The 12,356-nt window shown below is 40.2% G+C and overlaps 2 protein-coding genes across 6 annotated transcripts in view; both read left to right on the forward strand.

Moving 5' to 3' along the window:
• Positions 1 to 289: 289 nt before the first annotated feature.
• Positions 290 to 9,772, forward strand: pold4 (DNA polymerase delta 4, accessory subunit). 5 transcript variants are annotated; one of them, XM_034128278.1, is made up of 6 exons: positions 290 to 413; positions 1,142 to 1,196; positions 1,724 to 1,842; positions 2,976 to 3,062; positions 8,682 to 8,790; positions 9,421 to 9,772. In XM_034128278.1, exons 3-6 carry the CDS (start codon positions 1,734 to 1,736, stop codon positions 9,443 to 9,445), a joined length of 330 nt encoding a protein of 109 aa, XP_033984169.1. In that variant the 5' UTR covers positions 290 to 413; positions 1,142 to 1,196; positions 1,724 to 1,733; the 3' UTR covers positions 9,446 to 9,772. The 5 variants fall into 5 exon arrangements, with proteins under 5 accessions (XP_033984169.1, XP_033984161.1, XP_033984152.1 ...); XM_034128270.1 differs by having other exon boundaries at positions 1,193 to 1,196; XM_034128296.1 differs by having other exon boundaries at positions 303 to 413; positions 1,193 to 1,196; positions 2,979 to 3,062.
• A 1,248-nt stretch (positions 9,773 to 11,020) lies between these two features.
• Positions 11,021 to 12,356, forward strand: part of si:dkey-28b4.8 (sarcoplasmic/endoplasmic reticulum calcium ATPase 2) — a 30,472-nt gene continuing 29,136 nt past the window's right edge. The window contains exon 1 of the mRNA XM_034129664.1: positions 11,021 to 11,387. The gene's annotated coding sequence lies outside the window, so the exon portion shown is untranslated. The remainder of the gene's footprint in view (positions 11,388 to 12,356) is intronic.

Raw genomic sequence — 12,356 nt, forward strand, 5'->3', positions numbered from 1 at the left:
ATGATATGGCTCTGGCTCTGGGAAAAGTATTTTCCGGGCCCAGCAACCTATACGGAAGTGTAGTACCGCCGTTGACCACAACGAATATTTTCCTCAGAGTCCGGCGCACTTCCTGGGGGCTTGGGGGGCCTTCCTCCATAGATATATATATGTTTATATATATCTATGGCTTCCTCTACATACATACATCCATGGGGGCTTCACGTCTTATTATACATCCATGCTTCACGTTGGTAACCTACTGCTTCCCTGTAGTAGCGGGCAGATACCGGCAGGCGGCAGTGCAGGGCCCGGTACCGCACCCTGGAAGAGACAGAAGAAGAACATGTCATCATTGTTTTGGTCTGTCTTTTGTGCAGATTGGATGGTAGAACACATGTAATCTTTTAAGCTTTTATTGTCCAAATACTAAGGTGAGTTCAGCAGACTGATAACAGAAACCTGCTGAAACAGGACGGTTATTACAACGTTATTATAGCGTAATATGACACGTAAGATCTTTTACTGCAGCTTTCACTGTCCATAGGTAACATTAGCATAGCCTACTGGGACGCTTATCTGTCTGGAATAGGATAACTCGATTAAAATGTAATGGAATAACATTTTTTGAAGAGTAGTGTAAAGTTGTTATAACTGCATTTGACCGTCCTTTCAAAATAACGACATGATTCAGGTGAAGAAGCAAGGAGTGTCAGCATCGACCTGTTCACAAAGCAGCAGTTATTACTATTACTATTATACTTGCATTTAAGTACACTTTTGAGGTTCTTTACTTTTTGTTGTTGTAACTTTAGTTACTTTACAGATGTGGATGAATGATGTGAAATGTAATCAAGTGTTAAATCAGACTTTAGTTCCACCTGGAGTAAATTCACAAGCTACCCTGCAGTATACAAAGTCATTCAAACTAGCTGCACCTTTACCAGCTTTGAGAACACTTTAATGATCAATCATTATAAAACATATCATATATATTATTCTGAAATGGACCAATCTGCACAATGACTACTTTTACTTTTGGTACTTTAACTATATTTTGATGCTAATACTTTTGTACTTTAGTAGAAAACATTTTTCAGAGTAATAACTTTTACTTGTAACAGAGTATTTCTACACTGTGGTACTTCTACTTTTACTCAAGTACAAGATCTGAGTACTTCTCCACCTCCGCGTGTAACCTGTACGTTTGCAGAGACGTAAGTGTGAAGATGTGTGTCAAATGCTATTTATAAGCAATAACAAACATAATGGAAGCTGTATATTAGATTAGTGATAGTGTGTTTCCTGCTAAACATCATGTAGGTTCATGGTAATGAGGAAAGGCCAAAAATAATAGCTAAACCCTGCAGGAATAAAATAACATGACTTATTTAATCATTAATAATCATTTTGATTTTAACGTAAGACTTGACAACCAAAGGCTGCTTTGTACATTCAAATAAAAAGGTTTACCATGTGTGACCAGCTCAGACGTGTAATATGTTTGTTTATATTAAGTGTGAAATATACAGGGTAGTGTCCATGCACGAAGAGTTGATACTAGAGGTCAATTCATTTGCATTAAAGTTAATTTAAAATGTGGTTAAATGACTTTTTGGCAGAAGTACTCTGTGGAGCTAAAAACTGGTACTAACTAAAATTTGGAAGAAAACTTTCCTAAGTATAAGAGAAGAACTGATGCAATAATAATCTGCTCAAAAACATCCAAACACCTGTGTTTCAGATCAGTCACCATGACAACCAAGCCTCGGCTGATAACCGATTCATTCAAGGTGGTGAAGAAAGCAAAGAGAGGGGCGAGAAAAGCTAAGAGACCCCTTTCACCTCCTCCGACACACCAAGGTAAAGAGTGTGTGTGTGTGGTGTGTGTGTGTGTGTGTGTGTGTGTGTGTGTGTGTGTGTGTGTGTGTGTGTGTGTGTGTGTGTGTGTGTGTGTGTGTGTGTGTGTGTGTGTGTGTGTGTGGTGTGTGTGTGTGTGGTGTGTGTGTGTGTGTGTGTGTTCATATTCTCCCCTCAGTGAAACAGAAAGACTGTGAAAAACATATTCACATTTTCATATACATTTATATTTGAGTTTGATGTCACCTTTAGTTTTTAGGTGTCTATCGACTGATACCTGCATACTGTTGGTGTGTCCTATAAAATTCACAATGTGACAGTAGCCTTTATGGAAATGAAAACCTGATGTCCAGTTTATATTAAATATAGCAGTGTTTTTGGAAAAATATATTAGATATTTATAAAACGGACAAGTCAAATCAAGCAATCTGATTGGTTCTTAGCCGTGATATACTGAGCGTATACCACGGGTAGAATTGTAAGTTACTTTTCACAACAAGTCAGTATCCCTCCGCGTCTGAGAAAAACAGTATACAGTTGGGCTGAAAAGCAAAACTGCTTGCTTCGCGTCGGGCCGAACCACACCCCTTAGCTGTGATATAATGAGCATATACCACGGCCTGTCGTGAGCTATTGCTTAATTATATTGATTAAAGGTGGGGTAGGTAAGTTTGAGAAACCGGCACGAGATACACTTTTTGTTATATTCCATGGAATGCTCTTAACATCCCGATAGCAATGAATATCATAAGTGCTTTGACAAAAAATCCATAACAATTTTGTATCTGTGGAAGCCGTAGTGCTGTAAAAAGCACGACCAATCATTTTAGCCGGCCCGGCTAAAATAACTGGATGGCCTACCTGCCTGTCAGCCTTCCATCTGTGCACAAACTTATCTCGTGCCCTCATTGGTCATGTACGCGTTCGTGTGTGTTGGAGGAGGGGCTCTGTAAGGAAGTGGCAGATTTTTTCCGGCTGTGTATTTTCAAATTCCAGCGCACTCGAGCTGGTTTCTCCAAAATGACCTACCCCACCTTTAATATCTACCTATTTCATTGCTGTGTTAGATGAATCTGGTACTTGGATGTGAGATCAAATATATTTCACATAATCTCTCTCTGACTCTGTCCTTGGAGCAGAGGCTGGAGCTGTGACGCTGCAGGAGGAGGAGCTGCGGACCCTCAGACACTTCGACCTGGACTGGAGGTTTGGGCCCTGCACAGGTAACACACTGCCCAAACAGATAAAGTGCTGTCAACTCAAATATCTGTCACTGGTTTACATTTGTGTACAGGGTGACAATCTCTGAGTAGTCAAATCCATTTCAAATAAAGTGCTTCATCAGGTTTTCATGAAAAAGGTAATAGAATCAGGCCCAGTTCTATTATAACAAGTGCCTCATGCTTAATCAAATAAAGACTGACCGTATCCTACGTTCAGATTGATTGTCATGTTTCAGAAATGCCCTAAAGAATAATCTGACTTTTTAAAAAACATATCTGTGTTTGTTGTTTTAATCAGAGTCAAATGAGTTTGATCAGATATTTGGTATTTCTTTGTGCATCAAGTAGAGACAGGTCCAGGATGATGTTAGCCTAGGTGGAGGCAGAGGGAAACTGCTAGCTCCAACAAAAGAAGCACATATACAGCCTTGTAGAAGTCCAATAAAACATATAGATGATTTGAACATTGTATAATAGAAATGTAACACCACAACATAAATCACCACCAGATGCATATCATGAATTATTCTTTAAAATAACATTGATATCCCCCTGAAGAAACTATCATGTGTTGGTGTTGTGGTTCATGGAACATCCCTTGTGGTGTGAACATTTAAACACTGGATCCAGCAGGCCGTTTTATTCTCAAATGATGGTTGACAAAGGTTTCGCTGCTGTGGATGATTTTACATCATTTCATGCATCCACAGGATTCAACTATTTTCTTTAGCTTTAAAGACTTTGGTGGGGGAGTGGTCTACACTTGATTGACAGAGGTGGTGATGCAGGCAGAGAGTAGTGATGTGTCGGTCGCGAACGAGCCGATTCTTTTGAACGGCTCTTTGGTACGAACGAGGGGAACCAAGTCGTACTTGGTGAGAGCCGTTCTTTTTATCGTTCAATCGTTGGTCCGCACTCACTGCCTGCCAAAATCCACTCGCCTTTTAAAAAGCTTGATTTTGTTCCCCAAACGTATTCTGTGAAGACCCGCCCCTACTCTGATTGGTAGGTTTCAGCACGAGGAGTGAGATGGGGTGGGTCTTAACGGAATACGCGAGAGAGAGAAGTCATAACAAGTGGTACAGGACAGGTAGACGACGTGTTTTTCGGATGGAAAATGAGCCAAACGCAAAAACGCAGCAGCATTTGGATGCACTTCAACCAAAACCCAGGCAGTGATAAAGCGCACCATTTGTAAAGGCAAAATATCCTTTAAAGCAGGGTCAACAAATAATCTCCATCGCCACTTAAAAGCACAGTATCTAATATTAAGAGTTGCGTGAATTTCATTCAAGGCAAGGCAACTTTATTTACTTAACACGTACAGAGGGTAAATTCAAAGTAGTACATTCAGTGACATGAATGACATGGATATGGCGCCACCTTGTGTCATGTTTACAATGCAGATTATTGACATTAAATACAGTCAATCATTATCCTGGTGATTATTTCACAGATAAACCTAGTAACCCCGCCCCCTTTAAAAAAACGGCTCTTTGAAAGGAACGGAGCCATAAGATCCGGCTCCCTTCAAAGAGCCATAATTCCCATCACTAATAGAGAGGGGAGAGACTTGGGATTTTTAACACCCCCCCTGTGGAACTTCTCATCATCTTTTGAAAAGTGAGGATGAGGCTGGTAATATATATGTGGTAATATGATATGTGCCACATGAACATTTTTAAAATCCAAGTTATTAAAAGTGTAATATTGAGGGTTTATAATATCATATTGTATGGGTCCCACTGTTCTGAGGTGAAACTGAGCATATCTTCAACAGAACATCAGAACTGTCAGGTTTTAGGCAGGAAGGCGGAACCAAGAGCAGTAAAAACAAGATAAAGTGGTCTTTACCAAAAGCGAGATTTAATTTACAAAAAAGCTGATGGGTTAGGGTTAGGGTTAACAGAGAAAAAAGACACAGCTGGGGGGAGGTGAAACACAGGGGCAGCAGGTGAACACAATGAGACAATCAGGCACAGGAGGGGAAACATAGGAAGTAAGGAGAAGATAAATGTCAAAAATAAAACAGGAAACTAAAAACACAAAAACTCAAATCATGGCAAGAACAAGCCTCAATTTTCAATTCTTCCTTGTCCTGCTCTAACCTCCGTCATTTCTTTGGGGGAAATCAATTTGTTCCTATATGTTTAACTGATTTAGACACTAATCCCTCGACAACTGTCTGCGTTTTTCATGAAAATATTAAAAGGACAGCTCTACAGATTCACATAAACACTCATTCCTCTTTTAGCAAGACAAAATAAAGTGTTATATTGGAAGTAGGCCAATGGGTGTGGGATGTTTTATATCAGTCTTTCCCCTAATTTACAAATTATGTAAACACATATTTCCAAGGCACTCCTTTATTAGGATAAATAAAAACAGGTTTGAAATCATTCCAATGTATACTATAGGACAGTAAACCAAACATATCGTTTAAAGTTGGAGAGATACAAAAATATGCATAAATAAATAAATGTTAACTGGTAAAATAAGATATAAATGAACAACAAAAATAAAATAAGTTACATTTATTTGTTATTGGCTATGGTAGGTTATTGGTTATGTTCATATACTTATTTGATTATTAAAATGTAAACCGATCTTTTTCAGATGGGTGTTTTAGAGTTGTACCCCCTAGATCAGTCTCTAGTAATTGTGTGCTCAAAGTGCACCAGATTGAAGCATTTTACTTTAAAATGTTCCAAAAAATCTTCCCGGGGGGACATACCCCCGGACCCCCCTAGAGGATGTGACGTCCACCCCCCAATTAAAACATGTTCATACAATACTGAATACATTTGAAGCCATTTTGACGTATATTACCTATGTCAATAAGTTTCTGTTTTTGTAGTGTATTTTTCTTTTGTAGAGATTTTTCATTTATTCTATATATATGAAATCTCGCCTAGGGCAGCAAATTGGCTAGAACCGGCCCTGGTACTAGGCCTCAAGAGCCTTTCTTGTGCTGGCAGACACATAGAAACAAATTGGCGGGGCGCACTTCGCACGCGCACACACTAAAAACATTCACGCGCTCCGCGCTCACATTATGCTTGGCCCACGTGCCTTAGCACCACTGCTATGACTCCATCCTAGGGGAAACACTGTATATAATCTTAAATTAGAAGAAAAATGTAAATGCCACTGGATATAAGCCTGTACTGTTGTACCGAAACTTACTATATAAAACTTATTTATGTAATCTTATGAGAAAAAATACACACATTTATTAAAATAAATACTAATTATTATAGTTTTAACATGTAGCAATCATGAAACAGTTATATATCTAAGCTGTACTAATCAATATTTATCAAATCATAATGTGTGATGAAAGGTGATGCTCATAGTGACATATCAATAGAAAAGCATGCCCAACAAAGTGGCTGTTCAATGATCTGCAGATTTTGTGTGTAGCCTTTACTGTTCTGATAAAGTCCTCCACTGTCATATTTAAGGCTTTCACACCAACGCGGTTCCAGGGCCGGTTCGGAGCTAGAGCCTGAAAAGCACCGTTTTCCTGTTCACACCGTAGCGGAGCCGCCTCTAAGCTCCGGAAACCGGTTCGTTTCAAGCACCAAAAAATTGTCGGTCTAGAAGCAAGAACCGCATACATCACGCTTACGTCGGAGGGGGGCGAGATTAACCTGAGCTAACAGTTAAAGGCGAGTACGGCAAATGAAAGTTGCAGTAGCGCTGAGCAAAGTGACTAGAACGCAACACACTTATAAAAAAAAAACACGTTATAAAGTCAGGCAACACTAACCAGGCTTCGTGTGATTCTGTTTATTTGTACCATCCGTTCGCTGTCATTGATCATTGTGGAGAGCAGGCAGACGTTTTGTTTTGTATTATAGCAGCTATCGGATGGAATCAATACATGGGCTGCACAGGTTGTCATGTCCGACTATCACAAGTAGAATCATAATGAAAAATACGCCGGTAAAATGTGCCTGTAGAAAACGGCTTATGCCACAATAGGATAGCAACAACAAGTAGTCAAGATAGTCAGTTTAGCTTCGGTTGCTATGCTAACATCACCCATTTTATACCAGAGAAACTTTCATAACAGCGTTGTGATGCCAAACAGCGTCAATTCAGACTGAAACACATTCACTTATGGGGAATTGGGGATATGTATCAGCTGCTTGTGTGACAGTCAGACAGTGAATACTTTACAGCGGCCGCTGCCGTGTGAGCTAACCCGGAGCTAACGGGAGAATAAACTCCCGTGGAAGAGCAGCACTGCAGCGGTCAGTAAATGCCGCTGAAACACATTAATAAACATTATAAAACGGACAAGTCAAATCAAGCAAACTGATTGGTTCTTAGCCGTGATATACTGAGCGTATACCACGGGTAGAATTGTAGTTACTTTTCACAACAAGTCAGTATCCCTCCGCGTCTGAGAAAAACTGTATACAGTTGGGCTGAAAAGCAAACTGCCTACAGTTGTCGACCCTCCGCTTCGCGTCGGGCCGAACCACGCCCCTTAGCTGTGATATAATGAGCATATACCACGGCCTGTCGTGAGCTATTGCTTAAATGAACCACGGCACTCTGGAGAAAAGTATAAGGTTGGAGAAGTCGTTATTTAATTTAATCTGACTTCGTATGAGCAACGCGATCATCGACCCGATGCAGTCCCCCATTGTTTGTTTGTTTGTAGCCTTTATTTAACCAGGTAAAATCCCATTGAGATCAACGATCTCTTTTTCAAGGGAGACCTGCAGCACATTGGTTACACATAAAAACAACAGAAAACAAAAAGGACATCATACAACATAATTACAGGGGTACAAATTACAACCTATTCACAATGACAGGTATCAAATAACATTTAATCTATCCGAGCTTTAAAATGATGCAGGGGAACCAAAATGCTCAATTTCCCAAAAAATTGCATAGTGTTCCAAGCTAGAGGAGCAGCGCACATAAAAGCTTTTGTACCTAAAGCAGTCCTAGCACTTGGTACATGTAATAAAAACACATCCTGGGATCTCAGGCAATAGCTACTTGCCACTCTCTGTGAGATCAAAGAGCATATATAAGTTGGTAGTTTACCCAACATGGCTTTATAGATAAACATGTACCAATGACTGAGCCTCCGAACAGTGAGTGAAGGCAAACCTGCTCTGGCATACAGGGTACAGTGATGAGTAAGTACTTTACAGTTAGTAACAAATCTCAGCGCACTGTGATAGGCGGCATCTAACTTGATCAGGTAATGGGCAGGTGCATTCATATAGATCAGATCACCATAGTCCAGCACTGGTAAAAAGGTCACAGAGACTAGCTTGTTGTTGTTGTTGTGAGCGCCGTTGGGGAGAAAATCAGCGACGTAAACGGTGACGTCATGACGCAGCAGCGGCAGCACCAGTCGGGCTCTGGGCGGTGTGAACAAAACGGGGGCTGAAAAGAAAAACCGGTTCCGAACCAGAAAAGCTCCAGCACGGAGCTAGAACGGGAACTGCGTTGGTGTGAAAGCCCTAATTGATGCACAAATCAGTATTGCTGATTTAATCTGCTTTCCTTCAAGTTTCATTCGTGCTAAAACAACTTTTCATCACACAAAACACTGAATCATTGATCAAACCTGTCTTTGTTCTCCAGGGATCAGCCGGCTGCACAGATGGGAGCGAGCAGAGCTTCATGGTCTGGACCCTCCTGAGGAGATCAGAGAGCTGCTGCAGACACACACAGACCCCGAGTACAGCCTGAGGTAACACACACAGTGTATTTGAAAACACAATGCTTACTTTGTATTTACTCCTATACTCACCATGTTAACATCCACAAAAAAGCAGGCTACTGGTCTCTTTTCCATAACAATTCAACTGATTAGGAAAACCAGATTTTCTATCTTCCAGCCATTTAATAAATCACATTGTGGGATGGCTAGGGTTGTCATGATAACAACATAATTGAATCTGGTTTTTTAGGCTCTCCCTAAAATGCCGCTCTGATGTGATTTGGATAGTGCAACTTGTTCTACATGATTTATTAACGCACACTAATGAATTTGGTTTAAAGCCCATGTGTTCTTTTTGTAATGTATATGAATGACCCTATTCATGAGCTAAGATACATGGCTGACATGGTGCATACACTCAAGTTGCAACACAGGCTGTCAGTAATATTACTTGTTATGATGTGTTTATCATGCTATGATACTTTTACTAAGGTTGAGTATTTGCACTCTATCCATATTTGATTCATATAGTTCTTCATTATTCATAACTCGTAATTATGGATAATTTGAGTGTGCATTTGAACTAGGCAAGTTTCATGCATGTTCATATTAATAGGAACTGTGTTCATTCGTTAGTAATGATTGTGTTTTATCTTTCAGCTTATGGAGGGACTATCCTTTGTGAGGAAGACATCGTCAGAACGAGAAAATAATTCCGATTAAAACAAAAGCCAAGTTAATATATATCAACCCAAATTGTAAAAATGTGTCTCAGAGGGATTTACCTTTCGCCCTAAGCCCCTAGAAACCTACATAGAAGAAAACAAATTAAAAGGAGGACATTTAAAGGGAGTAACCTGAGGAAGAGGAGCGGAGGAAAGGTCCATCTTACAGGATGGACACAGAAGATGACACAGCCTCCAGTTTGGGTTTTTTCTTGCATTTGTTCTTCGTAGTTTTCTACACACCACATGTATACTAACATTTTTTATTAAAAAAAAAGTATACCAAACTACTGATTTCTTCTTTGTTGTGTTTTAAGATGGAAGGAAAGACACTGTGGAAATAAGCTGGTGAAGTGAAAGTTACACATTCACACAGTTTGCCTCAGTAACTGTCCCAGCTAAACACTTTGTTCATGTGACAGTGTTCTACAGCGCTGCCAAGAGATGGAAACATTGAAAGGGCCAAGTCTGTGCTAGCCTATGTTAATGGTCAGTGAGATAGTAAAGATGTGAATATGAGGATTAAAACATAAAATAATGTTGATTATAAACACATGTCTATGGTTTCTGATATTGAGGTTTCTCTTCATAAACAGGGACACAACCATTATTAATTATCATTGTACTATTGTGTGTTACAAAATGCAGTTATAGTTCTATTTTTCTGTGAAAGTAGTAGACTGTAATGATACATTTTATTGTGGAAAATATAGATTGTGGATAGTATTAAAACGAACTTTGCAGGTACTGTTTTAGAAATACACGAGGATGAAAAGGAGGGCTACCTTCTTAAACCGTAAACCTCCTATCCCATCCATCCCTTTTTGATTGGACAGCAATGTCGTCAATCACCCAGAGCTCAAACCTGATAGGAGCCCGTATCCATCAGTTAACCGACAGCAGACGCACCGCCCGCTGATTGCCCGAGATCGCTGAGACTGAGGACAGGGGAGAGGGCGTGGGCTGGATTTGAGAGGAATCGACAGCGTGATTCGTTAATGTGTAACATCATTCTACATTGCGGCTCTCCCATTTGGTTTATTCGTATTTTATACGACGCGTATACAGTTAATCACGTTCATTACGCCGCAGAATTAAGTGTCAAGGTAGATAAAATTAGCCGCGATAACCCATGGTGATAACACTACTCAGCCATGTGAAAGGCTGTAGTTTGTTTATAGCCTAACAATAGCTGAAATCCAATGGAAACATCTCATTTATAGGTTTGCCTTTAAAAATACATAATCACTGCACCACTCTATTAATTAAGTTTCTCAATGTTCAGTCTGTCGACTTTAACTTTTAACAAAATCCCCTAATTTGACGGCGACGGAAGAAATACAGCTGTCAGTTTTCCTGTGGTCGTTGAATACTAAATACAAAAATATATACATTTACGGTCATGAAATGTGCATTTAAATCACATCATGGCATATGGCACAAATGTTTATTTTGAAGGTTTGGACCGGATGTGGTTTTATGTGACTGTTAGCTTGACTTGATTGGCTACTGTAACGCTAGCCTGTAGGAGTAGCAAGGATGCTCGGTCTCTGGTATTAGTGACCCATAGACAGAGAGTGCAGCCTGGACGAATATTGATAATACAACGCTGTCTTCTGTATGACATAGTCTTGGACCATAATTACACAATTATTCGCCTTATATAAGCCTTACTTTCTTTTTAAAACAACATTTTTACCACTCGGGAATCGTAGGCTGTTTATATGGAAATATGATTAGCTGTCACAGTATAACGGACGTAAAGCTAGACAGTTTGTGGTAAAAACAAATTTTACATTTTATTTTCTTCCGTTGCTGTTGGGAATTTAGTTCAATGCGTATGGTGCTGAGATATATCGTGCCATTCTGAAAGTGCAGGGACGGTGGACAGACGTCACTCCGGTAAGCAACCTGTTCATCTCCGAGGATTAACGGCGGAGCAGCGCTAAAGTAGCTGCGTACGTTAGCTAGCTTCACCTGCAAACACCAGCTATCTGCTAGCGTGTGGCTCAGAGGCTTTAGCCTGTTATGGTTTTTCTCCTGTCATTTAAAAAATGGCCTGCGGTATCAGCGTATAGCCTGCTTCTTATGCAGCAATATCAAACTGCTGGCACACTCAACATGTCTCTCCGTATCAGCCGTTATGTCGTCCATAATACCTAGCATTAAGGCGAGGCTTCTCTTAATAACAGCTTAAAGTGTGTAACGTGACATTTACATTTCATGTTTAACGTCTAGCGGTAAGCAAATGACTTAAGTGTTCTCATTATTACTGTTAACATATTAGCATCATGTTGGCTCCTGTCTATAATGCAGGGCGGTCGCTCAGGAATGAACAGCGTTACTCCGGAGGTATTATCTTAGACACAGGCCCACCTCTAACAACCTGTCTAAGGGCCTTTATCACTATTGAAAATATGGTTTTATGATGAATTCGACATTGACAATCCATTATGAAGCTTGTACAGGTATATTACAAGTGTGCAAACACACAGCCAGGGTGGTAGGGAATAGGGAGGGACCATGGGAATAACAGGCACTTCTCACTGTTAATAATTACAGTGGGTAAAACTAGCATATTAGATTATTTTACATGGACCCTACCTGTTTACAAGGGCCTCGAGGATTGTTCCAGCTGCTACTTTGGATGTGTCAATAGGCAATATTGTATAACAAAAAAACCGAGAATACTATTAATTGTGTTTGGAGCTACGTTAAAAAGTCTGAGGCCATTTGGTATCCGTTTACAGAAGCACATCCTACAAACAGACGCAGCTCCATGTCTCCTGGGCCTGTGTGTCTCTGCAGGCTCCAGTGTGTGTGTTGCCTGGCTAACAGAACATCTGATTCCCCAGCCAGCTGATGCTGTAA

This window comes from Trematomus bernacchii, unplaced genomic scaffold (assembly GCF_902827165.1).
Source record: "Trematomus bernacchii unplaced genomic scaffold, fTreBer1.1, whole genome shotgun sequence".
NCBI lineage: Eukaryota > Metazoa > Chordata > Actinopteri > Perciformes > Nototheniidae > Trematomus > Trematomus bernacchii.